This window comes from Taudactylus pleione, unplaced genomic scaffold, assembly GCF_031769625.1.
Source record: "Taudactylus pleione unplaced genomic scaffold, aTauple2 ptg000053l, whole genome shotgun sequence".
Classification (NCBI taxonomy): Eukaryota; Metazoa; Chordata; class Amphibia; order Anura; family Myobatrachidae; genus Taudactylus; species Taudactylus pleione.
In genome coordinates, this window is record NW_028284455.1 from 34,402,879 (window position 1) to 34,427,821 (window position 24,943).

General features: G+C 42.1%; 1 protein-coding gene across 1 annotated transcript in view; it reads right to left on the reverse strand.

Moving 5' to 3' along the window:
- Positions 1-2,118: 2,118 nt before the first annotated feature.
- MTURN (maturin, neural progenitor differentiation regulator homolog) overlaps positions 2,119-24,943 on the reverse strand; it is a 52,130-nt gene continuing 29,305 nt past the window's right edge. The window contains exons 2-3 of the mRNA XM_088462785.1: positions 15,455-15,577; positions 2,119-6,082 (exon numbers count right to left, since the gene is read on the reverse strand). Coding sequence (XP_088318911.1) covers positions 5,972-6,082; positions 15,455-15,577 — 234 coding nt within the window. The 3' untranslated portion in view covers positions 2,119-5,971. The remainder of the gene's footprint in view (positions 6,083-15,454; positions 15,578-24,943) is intronic.

Sequence of the window (24,943 nt, forward strand, 5' to 3'; positions counted from 1 at the left end):
AGGGACCTGTGGTTCCAGCGGGGACGAATTAATACTCTGTGAGGATGAGGATGTACACACTGAAGAGGGTGAGGAATCGGTGGATGAGGATGACATCTTGCCTCCGTAGAGCCAGTTTGTGCAGGGACAGATTAATTGCCAGCTTGTTTTGTGGGGGCCCAAACGAACCAATCATTTCAGCCACAGTTGTGTGGCAGACCCTGGCGCTGAAATGATTGGTTTGTTAAAGTGTGCATGTCCTGTTTATACAACATAAGGGTGGGTGGGAGGGCCCAAGGACAATTCCATCTTGCACCTCTTTTTTTTTTCTTTGCATTATGTACAGTTTGGGGCCTAGTTTTTCAAACTGCCATCCTGTCTGCCACTGCAGTTTCACGCCTAGATGGGTCACGTGTTTGTGCCGCCCACTCGTGTCGCTTAGCATAGTCATCCAGCTACCTCGGTGCAACCTTTTGGACATAAAATCACTATTGTGAGGTGTTCAGAATAGACTGGAAATTAAGGTTATTGAGGTTAATAATAGCATAGGAGCAGAAAAACCTACAAATTCTGTGATTTTAGCTGTTTTTATGCTTTTTTTAAAAAAAAAATACAGATCCAAAACACAAAACCCAGAACCCAAAACACGGAAGGGTGGTTTTGGCAAAACCAATCCAGATCCAAAACACGAAGAAAGATCCAGATCCAAAACACGAAAAGTGGCCGGTGCACACCCCTAGTGTCGACACGAATGTTGACGTGGTCAATGTTAATATGCCAAGCAAGATATACCACATCCGCGCAGCTTACATGGTGAGAAGAACATTAAATCTAGTTTCAAACAATGCAGATTTCATCTTTATCACGCAAGGATGGAATAAGCAAGTGAGGTTAGTGAATCTATTTATGGTGTGCACTGGATAAAGACTGCAAATTCCTTGACTTTGCCCCAGTGCATTGCAGGGTGCATCATCCCCTCAGGAGATGCCTCTGAGTGCAACCAAGTTTCAGGTAGGTGTCAAAATCTGCAGAGGCACCCTGGGCAAAAAGGTAAATATCACATCAAGGTTCAGACTCCTACCACTTTAGTAACACCCTTCTCATTTAATAATATTTTTCCATGTATTGTCCTGAATACTGCGCAGTTTAACCTTAGTCAAGGCCAAATTAATCAGGAGACAGAGGGGGCATTGGAATCTTCTTTAGTACATGTAGCATGCTAGGGTGTTTGTGGTTTTTATTGCATTACGCATTGGGCATGGTCTGCCAAAATATGTGCTTCTCTGCTAAGTGTAAGATGAAACAAACGTGTAATAAAGTACAGGACAAATCCAGATTTCCGCCAGCTCAAAATTCAGATGCTAGTGCACAGCAAGGAACAGCTTTAAATGGACCTTGTCCACCACTGTATCACACTTCATCAACTCTACTCAATGAATTCCTGATTTAGTACAGCACTGCACACCATGGCACAACAGGATAATGAATGTAATATTATTAGTTTTAGACGTGCTGGGAAATTTGGTCAGTGTGTTTATGAGATCTGATAATCTGCTGACTGTTCTACCAGGTCTCCATGTGATCTTGCCATTCCATAACACCAGTGTTGTGAGGCATCAGTGCTATCCACTGACCCAACGTGCTGAATAATAAAGAATAATCTTACAGCATTCAGAATGTGAACCTGAAAGCATGCGAATGTGTGATATCATCAGAGAAACCATGTACTTTAAAGCAGCTGTAAGTAGAGTAGAGGCTAGTGGTGTGTGGATGGTAGTACAAGTCACAGTATGAACTTACTTTGTAGACTTTTACAATCGGCAGTACTACTAACATCTCATGACGAGCCTAAATTCAGCGTGGTTATTGGTAAGACTTAATGGCTGGTACATGGTGTGTTGCTCACCACAATGTGCTTAGCTGCTTGCACTTCTGTCCAACTCCTGTCGCCATTTTCCTGCAGCTTGGATGGTACAGCTGTCTGCATACTGGATCACTCACCCCTCACTAACCAGACACAGAGAACTTTGTAAACCCATTCACCAATGGGTTCTGAGTCATTCAATGCACCAGTAGAGCGGACATCAGTGACTAAACTAAGAAAAAACACTTATAAAGAAATAAGCATGCTACATCGTCTCAGAGTGTAGATGATTTATTAACCAAGACCCCAGTCCACAGATAGAAGCAAACATCTTTAACATGCAATGCCACCACAAACCTTTGTCTACATGAAATACAAAGCATTTCTGTTGTTTTACATACAGCTCGGTAACTTACACAAAATATTAAGTTGTTGGAAGCAACTTTTGAAACAATGCAAATCTGAATACGAAGTTGAGCTATGAATACAACAGGCTTTTAAAGGAAAAATACACCACAACTGTAAGTTAGGCTCAATTAACTTTAAATAATATGCAGTTTCTTCTGCGATTTCATTGTATTCAATCAATAGCCATGTTCTGACATCCGCAATTAATATACCACCTCACCTGCAGAAAATGGCTGCACATTGCACATTTATTTCAGTGTTTTTGCCATTAAATATATAAGACTGCAAGATTGAGTCAGGAAAACCTCAAGTTATTTTATTTTAATGAATCCCAAAATACAGTAAGGCATAATTATCCTATATTTGCAAAATGGATATGAACCTGTTCAACTTTGGAGAGGCATTACAAATCTGAACCATTTAAATGAGCATGTACACAATTTATTTATGCATCATAAAAATAATATTTAAAAATAAATAAAAAAAGGTCCACATAGGCCTCAATTTCACCCTCTCAGATTTTTACACACACAGAACAGTGCTAATCCCACCCAACATTTTATTTAAAAGACTTAAAATAAACATCTTATTTTAAAGTGTGTTACAAATTTTGACCAATCCTAGACTCACGGGGTCAGCCACACTGAATAATGGAACTGAAAAAGATGGAAGATCTTCTGAGTGGTAATTAGCATTTGTCAGGAACTACATGTCAATCGGTACATTGATAGGAGTCAGCAAAAGTGTTATACCAATCAGTGTCTGATCCTGTTAAACTATGGCTTCTGTAGGAGAGAGACCGAGCCAGACAAAGAAATTATTAATCAGGAAGTTAATTACTTCCGATTAAGTGGCCTGAATGGAGATACATTTAACTTTTATCACCAAATAACCCACAGATCACTTATATGCCATCTTTATACCTTTCAAATTGCCAAATTAAGATAGTCTGGTTAAAAGGGACCTGTCAGGAGGATGAGATGATGTGTGTACACAGTGCACAGTATTCAATTCAGCAGTGCTCTTCTCTCTCCAAAGCAGCCTTCCTTCTCTCCATCAGCAATACCCGCAGAGGCATGTGAACAGTAACTGTGTACATACAAGATAGGGACGGAGGTGCACAGAGCAGAGTGAAGCTTTTTTTTTTTTTTTTTTTTTTTTTTAGGTTTTATCTTAAATAATCATGACAGGTCCCATTCAATACACGAAGACAGACTAGTACAAATGTCTAGGGTTTATTGATGATATGAATGGATTGAGGGTTGTTTTTTAAAAAACTTTTTTTAGAAACAATATTTCATATATGTGTTAATCCCATTATTCTACAAACTATACTACATTCTGCACTCTTATTACCTGTAAATATTGAGATTCCATTAAAATCCAAGTTCAGCTATTTCAAATAATAATAATTAGCAAATTTTCATGAATACCTGCAACATTCCTATATTAGGGAACAATATATTAATGGTGCAGGGTTAATCTTACCCAATGTAAAAGTGATTAATAAAAATTTTTATTACTCTGGGAAAGATGGATTACATGCAATATTGTGACGATTCCCTCTATATCATTGTAGAAGTATGGTATGTGGTGTCAGCCCCACTAGCAATAAAGCAACAGGAGTTTGTAATGCTATATATCTATGCATGCTATATTAATATGGCAAACTCGGACGTTGCCATCACAAGGTCCTTGTCAAGAGTGTCCTGATACAATACAATAAGAGGTTAAGTGACCTGCTAAATATATAAAGATATATATTTCCTGCTCTGTGTAGTGAATTCCAGTTTAGCCATAACAGTGCAAATTATGCAGCCCCATAAAGGGCACCAGCATCTCATATATATTTGTTAAACATCTTAGGGCCACTGATCGAAAAACAGTGGCAGGAACAACATAAAGAGAAGTTTGTATTTAATCTGCCTCATTATTAGAAATCTCTTCGGGCACAATGCAGATGAATTAAAGCTAATCCTTATATAATATCCCACCAGTGTCAAGTACAGCACGGAGTGGGCAGACATTTCTCACAGGAGGCATATATATATATATATATATATATATATATATATATATAAAAAATCTCTGAATGAACCAGAAGTGCATCAGTAACCTAATGCAATTGCCTTATGCACGTAACGGGATGTCAAGAGTAGTGAGAATTATAAATAAAGGAAAACAAAGCTTAGCCCATCACTAACCAGTTTTGCCTTGCAGAATGACAAAATCATATCCAAAGTGCTTTAAGGGTAAATACTGTAGACAAGAAAAAAAAATAATTTTATATATATATATATATATATATATATATATATATACACACACACACACTTATACGAACACAAAGAAAGGATTTTATAGATATATATATATAATTTATTTTTTTTTGACAATTACCTTTTTGTAGATATTATACTGCTGCAGGCAGAGGTGATGTTTCATCCACAAATATTTTTTAATCTTTTTAGTGCTAAATATCAAAGAGAATATCAACCACAGATAATACCTGAAATATAGAATATACTGTAGTCCTGAATGCAATAATCAGTGGTTGCAGTGATGGATGGCACCTAGGTAATGAGTGATTATGTCACTTAAGTATTTGCAAGACGATTAATTATAATAATCTGTGTCCACACCATATGCATGAGCTCTACTATTTCTTCACAAATGCCCTTTACTTAATGTTTGGTTATTGGCCTATATTAATTTAATAGGGTGCTGCCTACTCAAGTCTGTAAAAAAAAAAAAAATATATATATATATATATATATATATATATATATAATTATTTTTATTTTTTTTTTAGGGACATTTCTACGCGGCATATTTTACAATGCAGAATCCACTGGCATTTATTATCTTTAAAAAAAATTATAATAAAAAAAAAAAAATCCACAAAGCAAAACCCAGAAATGTGCAAGAACAAAAAAAAAAAAAGAAGTAATCTCTGTATAGTGAACTTTCTATGCCCTGTCAGAATTCTATTTAATGTAGTTGAACATAACCTTTTAAGCCGTGTTCTTGTTCTAGGTTCTTTGTATCTGTGGCTTTATACCTCAGCTTGAAGCTCCCCAGGACTTTAGAGTAAGGAGAAAAAGAGCAATCCTCATAACTATCAAGCATGATGCAAGTAATTATCTCATTGAGCATAGTAAAATAGAACTACTAGAATGCTGTTCATTAGGAGATAGTTAAAAAAAGGAAATGGCAGCACAATAACTTTTTGTACTTGTTGGAGCTACGGAAAAAAAAAAAAGGATGACTGTATTTAGGGATTCTGACAAACATTAATATTTTATGTTGCCTTATAGAAATAGAATTAATATTCAGTGATCACTGCTTTTAATAATAGTAATTAAAAAAAAACATTTTTCTGCAATACTATGATTGGATTTTACTTTGTAATTACAACCAATAACTGAATTCCTTATTTAGGTCACATTTACAGAGGTCTCCATCCACTGTCACACATTCAGTAACCACTTTAAATTCATAGTTAGATCCATTCCAAACCAAGCCAAACATCGTCAAAACAGTGAAAGAAATTCTAGAATTAATAATGGATGGAAAGCAACAGAACTCCCATGGAAAGGCTGCTGTCGGCAAGCCTGATGCTCAGCTTGCGGTGGGTGTTTTCTGCATATTTGCCAAATGTGTTTACTATTACATTATGTTGCTTTTCTTTTCCTTTCTATAGGAAATATCCAAGGTATCCTACTGCTGGCTGACCCCCATTTGCTGATGATCAGCCTCTGGCTCCTCTTCTTCCACATCCGCATTATATTCCTCAAAAGTGTCATCATCCACATCTGGGAGACCAAGAAGCTGTAGGAAGTAAGAGAATGAAACAGTCAGAAACCAACCTACAGTAGAAATATTCATTGCATACTTTTATTATAATTTCAGCATCAATATTTTTCTATATGGCACCACAAGCGTTCCATAGCGCCGTACATCAGGAACAGAACAAGGTGACCAAATTATATAGTTATAGGTAAGTTCACCAATTTACATAATATATATATTTACATTATATATAATTACATAAATACATACAGAAAGGAGAGAGGGCCTTGCTCATAAGAGCTTACTTTCTAGAGGCGATATTGGCAAACACAGAGGTCGGTGGGAGCATATTCGGGGAATGCAAAGGATGGAGAGTTAGGAAGAGGGGTGGAAGGCTTGAATGAAAAGATGGAGTATTGGACTGGGTACAAGTCTATTTGGGTGTGGGAGTCTATTCCCGAGGTTGTGGGCAGGATGGGAAAAATGCTGAAAGTGGGAGTGGGAAGAAGTCATCAGAAGTGGGCGGGAGGAAGTAGGTTTGAAAATTAAGCTTGAAATTTAGGGAGAAAAGTGGATCAGGTATTCAATTTATTTTTTTTGCCGAGCCCCCTGGATGCCTACTAGACAAGAGGAGCAATCAGCACCATGGAGTAGGTAAGTTTGTAGTGCGAGTGCTGGTGAGTGAATGTGTAATAAAACCTTCGGTGTCCGTGTCCTGCAATTTTTTATATATTTTCTTAGTAAGCATATAGCTGGGCTTTCCCTGACACATCTGATGCGACCGCGTTAGCAACAGTCTCTAACTAATCTTTCGGCAGCCACCAGGCTCAGGAGACGGTGCTGTACCCTCTGCTTCCTCCACAGTTCCCTTCTCTCTCCCCAGCCAGTGACAGGGCAATCACACAGTCCTGTGAGACTAAGTCGGGCTGCAGGAAGATGGTCTTCCTCCAGCCCGACCCAGGCTCACAGTGATAAAGAATCTTCTTCTGAAGAAACTTTTTTGGAAAGAGAAACACATCAATGGAGCGGGTTATATCCTGTAGATTATCCTTTTGTGGTGCATGGCCAAACAGCCCTTTGGAAATAACTACTGGGACTCCTTTATACAAAGCCAACAGTGAGCGTACAACTATTTCACAGGTGAGCAGAGTACAGTCCAGCGCCCAGATTACGTGCGCTATACAGCTGGACTGTCTGAAGTTGCTATGCCGGACTTACCATTACAGCCGGTGGCTGCTGTAGAGCAGTGGAGCGAGTGGTTTGTTTACTGTCGCATGCTCCTTAATCAAAGCTCTCCTACAAAGTGTGGCTTTTTTTCCGGATTTAATGGGGACTATACCGAGCAATGTAGAGCCCTAACTTTACGGTAACTACAGTTTAATAAACAACAAGACATATATAGTCCTACACCGGAGGTCTACTGAATAAAATCTAGGCATTATATACTTTGGGACGGATTTATGGATTGCCTTTTTAAGAGATACACTGTGTATATTTTAGTTACTATCTAGTGTGGCAAATAAGATATGAATTGAATGTCTACACACGTCTTGCTGAACCAGCTTGCTGTAGTTTATTCAGGAAATGTGAAGATGGTACATACAGCATCAGCATTGGTTCCAGCATCAGCAAAAGTATCCCCACGACTCTGTAACTGACTAAACAGTGTGGTTCCACTCTAGTCGCCGGCCAACAAACACGGTGTTGGTCGCCCCGTCACAAGACCAGCTACTTATACTTCCTCCCAAGCACTGCCTAGCAGTACGATCACACCCATGTGATCCACCTGTGAAGCTGTGTTCTGTGTGCAGTGAGATGTGAGGGATTAACCCTGACTTTATCATGAGTCTGCAGCAGGGTTGCCTACCTTTAACATTCTCTTCCCGGGAGAAGCCCGGGTAAGAGATGCAGCAGGGGGCCGACGGGGGCGGGACATGAATCGCATCATTAAGCCCCGCCCCCTCGCGGTAAAATTGCCGCGATTGGGCACAATTTACATAGGGGGCGGGGCCAAATGCTGTGATTCATGCAGAATCACAGCTTAAGCCCCGCCCCTTCACGGAGACCCGCGATTGCCGCGGGTATTCTCCTAATTCTGCCCACTTCACTAGGAAGTGGGCAGAATGCGGGAGAAATGCCTACCCTTCCGGGTGCGGGGGGTTACCCGAAAAATCGGGAGCCTCCCGCGAAAACCGGGAGGGTAGGCATGTATGGTCTGCAGACTCCCACAGAAAGCATTGGTCTCTTTCAGAAGAGACTGGGACAAACTGCCCTGTCTGTCACAGTAATTACAATTTAGTAATCCTGGACTGCAATTGGCATATAATTTTGAGAAAACCAGTGTTATACATAATTCCTATGACTCTGTTTCTATTGTCCCTATATATTTAATGAGTTTGGGGGCTATTTATGAAGCTTGGAGAGAGAAAATAGCAACCAATCAGCTCCTATCTGTCACTTCACTGACTGTGTTTGAAAAATGGTTAGGGGGCTGATTGGTTGGTACTGTATCTTGCTCTACTTTATCTCTCTCCAAGCTTTCATGAATAGACCCCTATGTATTAATATTTATATGAATTTAGTGGAATATTGTTATTAAATCATTAACTTTGAGAATACAAGAGTTGAATTTAGAGTGCTGGAGTTCTCTTAGCATCCATGATGTTTTACCAACATATAGTAGCTTGCATGAGCAACAAAGAATGTAGATTATGTACTTGCTGTCACAACATAATCTATACTTAGCAGGATAACATTTATTACGTGAACTTAATCACTTAACTGACATTTTTTTCCCCAAAATGGCTGAGAAATTGTAAATTTTATTCAATGAAGTTTAAAAAGTATTTTATTATAATCCTAACCCCAACCCCACATATCGTTCATGATCTCTCTAAATTTTTATTTAATCAACTAAATAAAACAAATAGCAAAGGAGGCATCACATGGTGGTACTCCTACTTAATTACCCCTACAGAATTTAAAAAATCTACAACAATACTGAAATGGGAAGCAGACCTTGTGTCTTTTCTGAAGACTGCCGTTTAATATTTAAAACCAGCTATAAATGATCAAAATGTACTTCTCATATGGAAAAATATTATCAGTTGCTTCATCGTCAATATTTCACTCCTAAATTAATGCATATTATTTCACCTTCCCACTCCAATCTATGCTGGCGGAACTGTTGACATGTGGGCTCCCTATTTCACATATTTTGGTCATGTCCCTATATCACTACATTATGGAAAAAGGTATTTATTTTAATATCTAAAATTCTAAAGATTTCTATTACTCCACTCTGTATCTTTTCTTCCGCCTAAAAAGCCTTTGCGAGGTATAATTTTCTGCCTTAACTGAACATGTCAGATGGCGATACATTACAGATAATATATTATCTTCTGTAGACAAAGCTCTCAATGTTACAAAGTTAAGACTAGTGTATGAGGGAGTGATCAATGGTTGCGAAAGAAGGAACGTGAAGTTTCAGGGAAGAAACGCTGCTGCTGGCATCCTTAGAGGCCTATCATTTGTAAGCACTCAAACATAGCTGAAAGTAGCATGTTAGCATTGTCCCTAAATAAACCACACCCAATGGATTACTGCTCATACTACTGACCTACAAAAGAAGTCTGCTATGGTCACCTTTGTGGCTGGAATATCCATGACACTGTCTAAGCTACAGCATTTGTAAACTACTGTGACTAACACAGCTGTAATGGGTGTTTATAAATGCATATATGCATTCTCCTCTCATATATAATATTCTACCTATTCCTTCTTGCATATTACACTGAACAACAAATTAATACTTTTAATTAATTTGTTTCCTTTCTAAAAATAGTCATACATTACTAATTTGAGGTCAAGAAAAATAAAATGATTTCAGAATGTTTTTACTAGCTCTATTTTTTGAGCTACACTACTTGCACTATACTGTATGTACATTAGTAATATAGTCAGTGAAAAGCTATTTTAAAATAATCTGATATTTTCTTGATAGAAAATAAATAACAATTGTTTTAACTCAATCACAAATAAGAACACAAAACGAAACAAACATACAGCATACGAAAGTACTATGTAATATAGTGGCCTATTCATGGGGGTGCTTTCTCTTTGCTTGTCGCTTGTACTCCTCTTCTGGGCATCTCTTGTCACTGTCCAACAGTAGCGATTCACCTACCCTGATATCTTTGTTCCATTGCTGAAATGTCTTGGTGGAATCGCTCACTATGCTTGTCACTCAGTGCACCACAGTTATCTTGTGTGGGTAATCCTGTGAAACGCATATATTTGAATAGGGGAGGGGACAAATAACTGATTCATGTAATTGGATCATTAGGCCCCACCCTCTCTGTGCGGAACGCAGATTGCTGGTAAAATTCTCTCCATTCTGCCCACTTCACTAGGAATACCCCTACATCGTCATAAATGGGCTATATCTCGGAACTCAAAGCTAACAGTTTTAAATGTCATTCTTTGCATGCTGAAATCAATTAGAAGTAACTATTTTCACGTCGGAAACATTTTCATTGTTGTGCAGTGTTATCAATTATATTTATTTTAGGGCCACCAGGAGATCTATTGGGGCCCAAAACTAGGGCAGATGATTGTGCTCTATTGGGAATATCGAGGCCCTTTCCACATGGTGTGCAATGATTGCAAAATATGTGGTATAGCACGTTTTTACACAATGCAGGAGGTGAGGGACTTGGTTTTTAAAAAAACGACCGGGTCCCACAGGACGCGCTGTGTGCACACCGCAGAGCAGCAGGGAAGATGCTGCCGGCGGTGACTGGCTGCTGTAGCGCGCACACACAGAGGCCGCAGCAGCCAATCACTGCCAGCGGAGTCTCGTCCAATCACCACCAGCAGCATTCACCAACCAATTACCGCTGGTGGCGTCGGTCTCATTCAATCACCGGCAGCTGTGCGTTCCACCTGACCTCCGTGCGATTAGATCTACACCAGGGAGTTAGCGTATGTGGTACCCCCAAGTTTGTTCCCAAATAGGGGTCCCCCAATATTTTTTTTTATGTATGTACACATAGATATACTGCAGTCCCATTCCACATAATAGGCAGGTATAGTGAACTTTGACTGACCTTGCTCTCCCTGAACCCCACTAAGCATGTGCAGACATGGAGGTAGAAAGTGCCCCTTGGTCAGCGATCCATTTTAGGAGGGAAAATCCTGCCCCATTGATTGGTAGCCTAGGTGTCCAGGCAGAGATCCCTGTAGGCGGCCTGTTGCTGGGTCCCCTCTGTCCACTCATAGATGCCGGACCGACAGGGAGGAGTGTGAGGGAAAGCTTATATAATACCTTTCTCAGGGCTGTCAGTGCTCTGGGAGGAATTTCTGTAGTAAGTCTGGGGAAGAATTTCTGTAGAAAGAGTCTGGGAGGAATTTCTGGAAAAGGAGCCAGGGAGGATTTGTCTGTGGAGTGTCCCTGGATCTGTACAAATAGGGGAGCAGTAACCCCTCTCATTTACCCTGGATTACAAATACTGCACCTGGTATGCTGTCTGTATTGAGTTGCTGTGGAGTGCCCTTGGAGCTGTAAAAATAAGGATGCTATAACTTTAATGTTGCCCTGGATTACAATTACCAGACTTCATATTAGCCCAGAAGGCTACCTATCCAACCTGCCAGGAGAGGTGCTCTGATGCTGGATATGAGTCCCTGGAGGAAGCTTGCCTGGGGATTTGCATAAAGCACTCTGCTTTGGAAGAAGCTCCCTCTGAATAAAGGACTGCCTCCCTAAGTGCCTGTTATCAGGAGTCACTGCATATGGTAGTCTGCGCATGCTGGGAGAGAAGAGGATCTGTCTGGGAAGGAGGTCTCATCGCTCCATCGTCGCAGATGAAGCCCCAGCTGAGGAAAAGGTCCCGCCAGTGACGAAAACCCTGCTGGCACCCGCACAGGCAGAAGAAAAGACAGCCCCAGAGGAAGAGTGCTTCAGGACCCCTCCTGCTGCTGTGTGTGTTTGCTGGACAGAGACCCTGTGGAAAGGGATTTTGCACCTGTTGCCCCTTGTAAAATACCTGCCGGAGGTCTGCAGCTGGGAGCTCTGGTGTGGTGCTGTGCATCCCAGAGTTGCCCTGGACATCGGAGGAGGCTGAATAGCCACTGCCAGGGGTGAGATCATACCAAAACCTCCCTATACTCTGTCCCTCCACAGCTCCTATCTTCCCTCCATTAAGGCCCTGCCCCTCTGTACACCTATCCTATCTGGGTCCCCTGGGTCTATTGCATTATCCTTTACCTTGTGGCTAACCACGATTAGGCTGGGAGACTAGGTTTTGTGTAAAACCTGGGACCGGGGAGTTAGTCTCCCACACAACTTGGTATAGAAAGGGGTCATAGTGTCTTAAATTAGGTAAAGTGTGTGTGTAGTGATGAAATAGGGGGGAAGTAAAAGATAGGTCACCCCCTCTTTTCCCCAAGAATTGTATTGGTGGTCATTTTCTTTCCTGTGAACCTCTGGCTCATTGTGGGCGATGTAGAAAGTATTTTATGTCTAGCTTTAAAGTAAATGTAATGCCATGTGATATGTATTTGGCTCTGTTTACTGTTTGACTCGTGTGTTAGCTAAAGTAGTTGATAGTGGTCCTCCGTGGCCCTTTATCTGTTATAGCACTCTGTAAAGCCGTTCACTGCTCGCTGTGTTATTATTGTAAATGCTGACTAATATTTTGCTTGTATGAAATGTTTGAATCTTTACTGGTATTGGGGTTAATGTAAATTGTCTATTATACACTGCTTGGCCCGGTATCCATTTCAAAGTCCATTCATGCTAATGTAAGTTATATTACTTGTGCTGTCATCTCATTAGCTAAAGGTGCATGCTTACTGTGAATCTGTTGCTTTGTCAATTCGCGTGATGTAATGTACATGACTTGTTTATTTAGCCCTGTGTAACCCCGGCTGGCAATTCTGGTAGTAAAAGTTGCATTATTGTGCTTGGCCATTTACTCTGCATGAACTGTTAGCCGTTACAGCTGGAGAACTACAAGTACCAGCCTAATTTGCATGTGCTTTATTGTGCTTGGGCCATTTACTCTGCATGAACTGTTAGCAGTTACAGCTGAAGCACTACAAATACCAGCCTAACTTGCATGTGCTTTATTGTGCTTGGGCCATTTACTCTGCATAAACTGTTAGCCGTTACAGCTGAAGAACTACAAATACCAGCCTAACTTGCATGTGCTTTATTGTGCTTGGGCCATTTACGCTGCATGAACTGTTAGCCGTTACAGCTGAAGAACTACAAATACCAGCCTAACTTGCATGTGCTTTATTGTGCTTGGGCCATTTACTCTGCTTGAACTGTTAGGCTGGTATTTGTAGTTCTTCAGCTGTAACAGCTAACTTGCATGTGCTTTATTGTGCTTGGGCCATTTACTCTGCGTGAACTGTTAGCCGTTACAGCTGAAGAACTACAAATACCAGCCTAACTTGTATGTGCTTTATTGTGCTTGGGCCATTTACTCTGCATAAACTGTTAGCTGTTACAGCTGAAGAACTAGAAATACCAGCCTAACTTGCATGTGCTTTATTGTGCTTGGGCCATTTACTCTGCGTGAACTGTTAGCCGTTACAGCTGGAGAACTACAAGTACCAGCCTAACTTGCATGTGCTTTATTGTGCTTGGGCCATTTACTCTGCGTGAACTGTTAGCCGTTACAGCTGGAGAACTACAAGTACCAGCATAACTTGCATGTGCTTTATTGTGCTTGGGCCATTTACTCTGCGTGAACTGTTAGCCGTTACAGCTGGAGAACTACAAGTACCAGCCTAACTTGCATGTGCTTTATTGTGCTTGGCCATTTACTCTGCGTGAACTGTTAGCCGTTACAGCTGGAGAACTACAAGTACAAGCTTGGCCTGCATGTTTTGTTTTTCCCACGTTTTTCTCAGCAAAAAGGGAGCGTTAATACAGACTGTATTCCACAGCTATAGACTGCCGGAGCACCATTGATTCAAGCTAGACCCGCAGGTTTCACATTTAGGTCTCTCATTTGTTTTTTTTGGTAAAGTAACGTTCTGCAGGAATTGTGGTTCTTGTTGGTTTCACATTGCTTGCCAGCTGGGATCACCGGTAGATGACGGGGAGGTAATAAATAAATACCTTGTCATTGAATAGTGTAATTAATTTCCCTCCATCTTTATATGGTAAATATCTCCTGTCGTTTGTTGTTAAATATTAACAAATAATAAAATTGCGTTGCACCTTCCCTCCTGACTGGTCATTGTGTCTGCAAAAGGGGAATTCAGGCTTGCCTCTCTGTCATGGTGTGTCCCATCTGAACACGGGGAAATCGGCCACCGAAGCAATCCGAACACATCTGAACCTGGTGCTAGTGGTGCAGCACTGTACAAACCAGTCAGTACATCACACGTATCTCCAGGTGTCCTGAGTAAGGGTGTTCCTGGGGCTCATCTCCCACTGTACTCTGTGAATCCTCAGCAGGATAGAGACAGGTGCGGAGGGCACTTGCCAGTAAATTGTGGCTGGGGGCTCACGTACATAGCACTGGCCTGTTACAGCGACCCATCAGAACTCTGATTTATCACAGGGTGTTATTGCCGGGGAAGGGATGGCCGAACATCACATCATGGTGATAACAGCTGGAAATCACTTAGAAACAAACACTTTACTTTGTGTTTTACTTAAGGCACTCTAGGAGGCAGAAATCGGGATTCGCCTGTACACCTGCACTTTAGTAAATATACCCCCAGGTGTACAGACGGATCCCGATTCCTGCCTCCTAGAGTGCCTGTGCGAGGCTGAGCTGGAACAGTATTGCCCTCACTTCCTATCTGTGGGACTCCAGAATCTGTGACAGGGCGCCACCTGCTGTTCACCACCGTGGCCAGAGGTTCCCCAAAGCACAAGGAGAGTTGAGCTAAAGGGTCATGCCTAGAAGCACGGAGGGTCTGTACTGTTTTATACATAGATTGTGACCCTTACTAAATCCTATTCTGCCAGCCCGATCCTGTTCCCAATGTCTGTACCCCTTCTGCTCTGCTGTGTACTCTGCCCTCCCACCTCTGTACCCTCTGTTCCCCATTCCCCATGTCTGTACCCCTTCTGCTTTCCTGTGTACTCTACCCCCTGTTCCCCTCTCCCCATGTTTGTACCGCTTCTGCTCTCCTGTGCCCCCTCTTACCATCTCCCCTCCCACCCCCTGTGCCCTTCTCCCTATGTAATTCTCAGTGCAAAATATGCGCTATAGCGTGTTTTTACACGCTACAGGCAGTGGTGCATAAATTGTGATGTGACCCAAAAACTGTGCAGTAGAGGTCCCTGGGACCCACATTTTTTTTTTCATTCAGCGCGATCACTGGTGTGTAGCTTGCTGATGTATTTCGTCTTGTACATGTGAAGAAAAGCATTGCACTTACTGGCCTAAAAGACTTGAAGACTTTCTCCAGGATTTCGTGAAGAGTCTTCTTCCCACAGGAGGAGATGTAATCCTGAGCTAGCTGCAGGAAAGGCAAGCAGTCTTCACTTTCACTCCAAACATGCTGCAAGGCGAGAGAAGGACATAATACCAGTGACCGACAAAACATATTATACAGCACAGCCAAGATAGAAAACATAAGTGTATTAAGAAGTCAGAGGTCATCAGCTGCCTCTCTCTAGTTATTACAACTAATCATGGATTCAACAAACACAGCAGAGGAGGTTTATTTTTACCCATAGGACTGTCAGGAATTCTGCCTACATACGCACTAAATACAAAGAATGACCCATTGTGGTCCATAATTATGAGTGGATAATCACACCAATGTAGAAATGCTCCAACAATGACATTTCTGTTTTGTCTCTGATTATAGTCTTTCACCAGCACAGTGCTGCTAACAGAGATAATCATCTTGTGTCTCTACAGGCTTTTATTAGTCAGACTAACAATAAGGAGTTCATCATCTGAGGTTGTACAGAATGAGATCAAGTACTGGCACAGATGTTTACCTCTCGCAGACATAATGTGTACCATATTCCCATGTACATATCTGCTCATTCCATACTTTTATAGATAACCTGTGCCACTCACTGAACTATGTATGGAAATGTTAAAAAAATGACATAAATAAAAGCGATTATGTTGTTGTGTTTTCTTGTATAGTATTCTTGAAATATAGAACAGTATTCTACAATCAATTGAGTGCGATGTAGAATAGCCGCTAGAGGGAGCTCCGGAAGCTATTCAATACACCGCGCTGTTTAGGCGGCTAAAGGATTTCTCCTCGTCCGCCCCCCCCCCCGGGAATGCGAGGAGAAATCCGACAAAAGTGACAGGTGCCCAGCTGTTTGCCAACTTAGCACGGCGCTAACAGCCGTGCGCCCGGCCCTTTAGTTGGAGAATGCCGGTTGCCGCGCCTTAACACCCAGGTTAAGTCACGAGAACCGGCATTCTCTGACTTACCCGCTTCCCGACAAGGCACACAGCGCGTTGAATTGAAAAGCTGCGGGAGCTCCCTCCAGCGGCTATTCATCATAGTGCTGAATTTAATTCCCCCCATAGTGGCTAAAATATATCAAGTTAATGTTTACCTCTTGGCACACAGTCCACCACTCTTGCTAAGCGAGATCTTTTAGTTCCATTCACCCAACTAACCATTAAACTAGCTAAGCCTAAAACCAAATATCCACATATTTATAAAACATCAATACATGCACCTTAGGGCAGCTTGATGAGGGCAGCTTGGTGTGGTTATGCATTAAGTGTGGTTAAAATCAAGTGTGCCTTCTGAACAGTTAAAAAAAACAGTTGAAAAACATTGAACAACATCTATTACCAGGTAATTACAAAACCATTACATAACATTGTGTTTTTTATATTAAGAAAAAAATGCTTCACAAACTTCTATTTCTATCTCACTACATGGAATCATCTCTAAGGCTACTACATCCTTTACTCTCCCTGCAGCTCATCCTTCTGTACATATTGCTACCTCATTATTCTTCTCTCCTCTTACAAACACACGAGCTTTTAAATTATCTATACACATTGACAATAACATCCACAACCTGGCGCCATAAACATCTATCATACAAATTCCACCAATATATTTATATCTCTCTCCTTCTGCTTCTATTAGCTGGTGACATATCACCAAATACAGGCCCACACCCACAACGAGCTATAAATCCAACTAACCTCATAAACATTGCGTGCCTCCCTTCACCCTCCAAGTCACTAAAATGTGCCTTATGGAATGCACGCTCTGTCTGCAACAAACTAACATCCATCCATGACCTCTTTATTTCAACTAACCTCAACCTTCTGGCAATAACAGAAACAAGGCTCACACAATCAGACACTGTCTCTCCTGCTGCACTTTCATATGGTAACCTACACTTCTCACACACCTCCAGGCCTGGTAATTGTAAAGGAGCTGGGGTAGGAATATTACTCTCCCCATCTGTTACATACACAGTTCTCCCACAGGTACCTTCACTCACATTTACATCATTTGAAGTACACTGTATCAGGACTTTCACCCCTTTCTCTGTGCGAGTTGCTGTTATCTATCGCCCACCTGGGCCACCTCAACAGTTTCTGGAACATTTTTCTGCCTGGCTCCCTCACTTCCTATCATCAGACATCTTCACCATCGTTATGGGTGATTTCAATATCCCCATTGACAGTCCACAATCTCCTCATGCCTCCAGACTACTTTCGCTAACCTCATCTCTTGGCCTCTCCCAACAGACTGACTCCGCTACTCATCAGGAGGGCCACTGCCTTGATCTTGTATTCACTCGACTATGCTCAGTTTCTGATTTCACTAATGCTCCTTTCCCTCTCTCAGATCACAACCTTATCACCTGCACACTCTCCTCCATTACATCAACGTCTTTGAAATTAACCAAACCTAAACCCCGCAGAAATATTGATGCTATTAACTTTCAACAACTATCTACCTCTCTACAACAACAACTCTCACTAATTTCTACATTCACTTCTCCTGAGACTGTGGCATCACACCTAAACCAGATTCTAGAAAAAGTTCTTGATGAAGTAGCTCCAGCTACCCATCACACACCACGTAGTTAGACGTCAACCGTGGCATTCTAACCTAACAAGGCATCTACAAAAACTCTCACGTAAAGTTCAACGTCAGTGGCGAAAGTCTCATACTCCAACTGACTTCCTCACATATAAGACTATCTACAACTCTTATCGTGCTGCTCTGGACACTGCCAAACAAACATATCTCCAATCTCTTATCTCTGCTCAAGCCTCAAACCCCAAGCGACTTTTTAATACATTTAAACTGCTTCTTACCCCACCTTCACGCAAACCACCTGCTACTATCTGTGCACAAGATTTTGTTTCCTATTTTAGGGACAAGATTGATGAGATCCGAAATGAAATGGTATGCTCTTCTTCAGCTAGTGACTTGCTCAATTCCCTACCTGAATCCTCTGGCACATTCTCTTCATTTGATCTCGCAAATGAAGATGAAGTATCTTCCCTCTTCTCATCCTCCTACTCTATTACCTCTACTCTAGATCCTTTACCCTCACAAGTCAGTAAAGCCCTGTCTCCTGTGCTTATTCCAACCCTAACTAAAATCTGTAATCTTTCTCTCACTACTGGCAACTTTCCGTCACTGTTCAAGCATGCAGTGATTACTCCTATTCTGAAAAAACAAAACTCTGACCCCAACACTCTCTCAAATTACCGTCCTATCTCCCAGCTCCCATGCCCCTCCAAGCTACTTGAGAGACTTGTCTACACCCGCCTCACACACTTTCTTAACTCACATAACTTATTGGACCCACTTCAGTCCGGCTTCCGCTCCCAACACTCCACAGAGACAGCACTGACTAAGGTAGTAAATGATCTGGTCACTGCCAAGGCTAAAGGCCATTACTCACTCCTAATTCTTCTAGATCTCTCTGCTGCTTTTGACACTGTTGACCACTCTCTTCTCATACAAACACTGCAATCCCTAGGTCTTAAGGACACCGCTCTTTCTTGGTTCTCTTCCTTCCTATCTGATCGCTCTTTTAGTGTTCGTTTTAATGATTCTGCCTCCTCTTCACTACCTCTATCAGTTGGACTACCACAAGGCTCTGTCTTAGGGCCTCTGTTATTCTCAATCTATACCTCCTCTCTTGGCAAACTAATCAGCTCTTTTGGATTTCAGTACCATCTGTATGCGGATGATACTCAAATCTACCTATCTTCCCCAGGTTTATCACCATCTGTACTGGTCCGTGTCACTGAATGTCTTTCTGCAATTTCATCTTGGATGTCATCTCGCCACCTGAAACTTAATATTTCTAAAACAGAATTCATTATATTTCCACCGGCCAATAACAGTTACCAACCTGATCTCTCTATCACTGTTGATAATTCGACAATCCACCCTGCCCCACAAGCTCGCTGCCTTGGTGTCATCCTTAACTCTGAACTGTCCTTTGTTCCCCAAATTCAATCTGTCTCAAAATCATGTTACATACATCTAAAAAACATATCCAAAATTCGACCATATCTCACACAAGACACTGCAAAAACTGTAATCCATGCACTTATTATTTCCCGTATTGACTATTGCAATAGCCTCCTTACTGGTCTTCCCAAAAACAGGCTATCTCCATTCAAATCAATTATGAATGCAGCTGCAAGGCTTATCTTCCTTGCCAAACGTTCATCGTCTGCTGCCCCGCTCTGTCAGTCCCTCCATTGGTTGCCGGTTTTCTACCATATTCAATACAAAATACTCTTACTTACACATAAGGCTATTAACCAAACCACACCAACATACATCTCATTTCAAAACATCTCCCTACCCGACCTCTCCGCTCAGCACAACATCTGCGTCTCTCATCCCCACGCATTACTTGCTCCCATTCACGGTTACAGGACTTTCTTCGGGCTGCACCCACTCTATGGGATGCCTTACCATGCACAATACGACTTTCCTGTAGTCTCCAATCCTTCAAGCGATCCCTGAAAACTCACCTCTTCAGGCAAGCTTATCAGATCCCAGAACCACCCACATAACCTTCATAGCCTCCATATGTAATTACATCCCAGTCTACATACAACCTCACACATTGTCTTTCTCTCACATCCTCATGACATTTGGCCGACATTCCGGTGTAAATGGATCATGCAGCCCAACAAGAAACTGTGCATTCTGGCTGGACCAAAATGCAATATATAGCAACTATCCTTGTGTATCAATGCCTATTTCCCTATAGATTGTAAGCTTGCGAGCAGGGCCTTCCTACCTACATATCTGTCTGTCTATTACCCAGTTTTGTTCTAGTAATGCTTACAATTGTAAAGCGCAACAGAATATGCTTCGCTATATAAGAAACTGTTAATAAATAAATAAAATGCACCTGTGGCCCGGCACTCGGGTACCCTCCGGGGTATAAATGCTCCTGTGCCGTCCTCTAGAAATACAAGATTCCTTATATATTGAACGAGAATGGTAGTTGCTATCAATTCAAACTCTGATAGCAGCTACCAGGTTCCAACAAGTATGACGGAGTGCTGAGTTTTATATATATCAGCGGTGTCTGTAGGTAAGCTGCGTGGGAGAAATGGAGAAGCGCGCTTCTCAGTCTAGCCAGTCTCCTGTAACAAAGGGGAAGCTCTGCCCCCTGACCTCCGGCCAGTATTGGCCGCCCGCTATACACAGCCTAAGCTGTGAAATCACTGCACTGCCAGCCTTCCCCTGCATGTTCGGGAAGGCTGGCCATACTCACCAGCCGTGCCGCCGGGTTTATGGATGTCAGGGGGGACTCGGACCCAGCCGTGAGAAGCTGCAGCGGGTCCCCGCAGCACCAAAAGTGCTGAGACCTGGGACCCGGACGCGCGCTGCATGCAGCGGCGGCAGGTCCCTCCGGCAGACTCCAACGGTGCAGGCAGACAGGGGCCATCTGTCTGCCTGTACTAAAAATAAAAGAAATAAACAAGAAAAACCCTAAGCTGATGCCGAGGGAACTTACTCACTCGAGGCACAAATCTTAACTGGGGTTGAGTGGGGCATAGAGGGGTAGGAGCCTGAAACACTTGTAAATTTCTTAAAGTCTCTGCTCCTCTCTACACCCAGTCTATACCCCGCAGTCCTAGGCTCCAGTGTCTCATGTTGACGTTGATTCTAGGCTCGCAACTCCTAACCAATCAGCTCCGGTTTGTGCCTTGAAAGCAGCCCTATTTTCTCTGCTTTCCACGAAAGCTGCCGGCAGCCGCTGATCGGCAGGAGGCTGGGAGACAGTGAGGCAGAGTGAGTGCAGGAATCGGTATGTAATGCCAGCAGTCAGGATTACTGATGCCTAACCCTAACCCCCCCTATGCTACCTAAAACTAACACTCCCCCGCGCAGCGAACAGCTAAGATTCCCCCGGCTTACCTCATTTGGGCTGGCGCCTTGTCTGTATTCCGACGTCGAGATTAAGATAGGCGTTGGTATTTCGATGTCTATCTTAAGTCCAGTGTTGTGCTTCCACCATCGGGATTCAGACCGGCGGCATGCCATCCGCCGGTCTGGTAACTACATCCCACAGTGGATTCTCATTTGAATCTATAGGGGCTCAGCTTGCAATACCCCCTGGAAACGGTCCATGTTGCTTCAGAGTCCATGGACAAATATATTATCATTTATTTATATGGCGCCACAAGTGTTCCGCAGTGCCTTACAAAATAAATAAACAGGTGACGAGTGACTTACAGAACAATACAATACAATACAGGACAAAGACATGGATAATATACATAGCTACATTAGCAACCATAACACCCACATAAGCAGCCGAGCATAAGCAACCAAGTGTTAGGTGCCCTAGTGGAGAGTAAAAAGTAGATGAAAGTAAAGTAGAGAGAAGCACAAGTGGATACAAGGCCCTGCTCGTAAGAGCTTACATAATCCCACTTACAAATTGGTGAAATGTTACAAAAAATAAAAAATAAATAAATCCCCAAAAACCATAAAAGGACGTGGCTTAGCCGATTAGGTTTCACACACATCTTTTATTACCCGATTCCATCGTATTAACATATGATCTAGCCATTATCTAGCAAAGCATTTTCGTATGTATGTACTGGGTTCAAATTGGCAAAATGTACACCATGGGCATACTAGTCTATATAATAATTTGCTATGGTTTGTCCCGTCTCCAACATGCAAACACAGTGGGAGCCAGGGCTTTTTGCTCTAATGGCTCCCACTGCTAGGGAGACGGGACAGACCTAGTGCCGGAGAAAAAAAGGACCCACCTTGCCGCTGGTAACGGTGGGTCCTATGCATACATATTGCATAGTGTATTACTTTTTAACAGAATATATTTGACTAAAACAAAAATACAAACTGTTTGAAGGATAGGAGATAAAATGTTTATCTGAATTTGTATATTTTATCCAAGGATTGTACAAAGCTTGCACCCAGGAAATGGACCCTTGTAATCCTGAAGGGGCTAAAATAACCAAACAATCCTCTATGGATAAGGGATCCATATATCCAAAGTAAAAGTTCCAGATTCAAATTCCAGATATAATCACAGGGCTGAGCAGCACAGATAAGGGATTTTATCAGTAAAGAAAATAATCCATATACATTTCATCTAAAGACGAGGTATATTTAACAGCCTGAGAGTGCAGGCAGCAGGGAGATAATAGTGTTCTAGTCTGCAGATTTTAAAGAGGCAATCATTTAAAAGGCAAAATCATACCTGGTTTTACCTTTTAAATTAATGCCACTTTAACGCCCCGATTCATCACAGGTCGCAACTGCAACAGCATATGCAGATCGGCCGATGGTGTGTACTGCGCATACGTATGCACAGCAGTGTGCAGGTCAGGATTGCGATAGCACTGCGATCACGCACGCAGACAGAAAGCCATCGCAGAGTGAGTAATGGGACGTCAGTGTTTGGGCGTGGTGTCGAGGGAGTGGTTGGAGAAACGCAGGCGTGCCGGTCCAATTGAATGCGGCTACATGGGCATGTTTAAATTAGCCATTGCGACAGCATACACAGCTTGAGTACTCACTGCGTGCAACGAGACTTGCAATTTCTGAGACAGGTCAGACCTGCTGTAATTGTGCGTGAGAGTCCGATGTTACCAATGTAAATGCAGGACTGCGAGGTCTTATGGGTGTGAGAAAGCGGTAGTGGGTGTCTCCATGCTGGCTGAGCAGTTGCAAACATTAACATATTTTTGCAGCAGAACTGCATACGCAATAGCGATCCGTAATGAGTCAGACCCTAAGTCTACAGGCTTAGTAGCCGATATTTCTCGGCTGCCTGCAAGCTGCAGGCTTTTATATACAGTATACTCTTAAGACTTCTAAGTAATTAATCAGTAATTCAATTATATTTTATTATATAAAATGCAAGTTAGGGGTACACTGTAGTGCTAAGGAATGTCCACTGGTGTTATAGTATATATGCACAACTAATCCAGGCACCAGGGAATGTGCACCTCTGCGGCCGTCATATTGCGGTAGTCCAGGGACAAGCAGGACTTGCTTATGGCTGCACAAATACACGAGGGTGGTTCAATAAGTAAGGTAACAAGACCTCTCACTTGTGTAATGTTCACTATTCTATTCTAATTTTCCGCCAGGCGAGAGCAGGTAGACCACTGCTTCCCCTCACGGCCATTACACTGCACCTCACATCAGTCATACTGTCCCTACACCAGTTGTAACATGGCGGGGCTGGCGCAAACATGGTCAAACATTGAGGTGCACAGTGTGACCAGATTTCTCCATATAAAGTGCACATCAGCAGCTAAAATTAATCACCAATTTGTCAAGGTGTACGGTGATAACATCAGGTCACTGAAACATGTTTGGATTTGGTGAACTACCATTGATAATGGCAGGTCAGACGTTCAAGATAAGCAGCGATCTTGCCGGCCAAGCACGTTCACCGCATATGACAATTTGTGCTGCATTGAAGGTCTGATCCAGGAAGACTACGCATTTGAGTTAGTGATATTGCTGACAAACCAAACATATCAGTGGTGTCGAAACTAGATTATTGGCTGAGACAAGATCAGTTTAAAATTGAATCGCAGCGACACCATCTTGCGACTGGCCGCAAGACGCCATTTTGCGAGATGGCCGCCTAAGCGCCATTTTAGATAAACTCACACTTTAGTACATGTGGCGACAATACTATTAGCAAGTTACGACGATTCACCAGAAGCCTATTTCATGACTTTACGTATTATAAAGGATATATTTCAGAAATGACTTTACAGTATGCCAAAATTGATTGCATTAGCTGAATAAACCATATGACTACGTGACAACTTGCTTGTGTAGATAAGCTTCCTGGACAGTGTCTGCCCTCACTACAGGTGGTCTGGCTAGAATACACACCTACATTAGCAAGCTTCCTGCAATGACATGACTTCAAAGACTAGAGTGTCATCTTAGGTCTGTCTCTTGTAGCTGGGCTATTTGCATTTCACACAAGAGACTGGGAGAATAAAGAGTTTTTCTTTTGAAGCCTGGGTCAGGTGGGGGGGGGACTGCTGGCAGAGTGGGCATGTGGAACTATCTGGCTCAGCATGTCACACTGCTAAGATGTTCACTTAAGTGAGAGTTAAGTGCACCCTTCCTCATACACACATTAATACGTCTTTATATCAAACCCCGAATACTCACACATTACATATTCACACATAAGGTTTAATAAGCTTTAAAGTGTATGATTTAAGTTGGTTCAGTTAGTTTAAATGGTGAGAAATAAAGATATTTGATAACTAAGGTATTATACATGCTAAACAAGTCGTGTTTGGTTTTGTACTTATGCATACTCTTTTTACAGTATTCCGGTGTAATCGGTGGGGAAATCGCATCATGCATTCTCGAGTTATGGATCGCAGAGACTTCAAACAACAAAATGTGTATTTT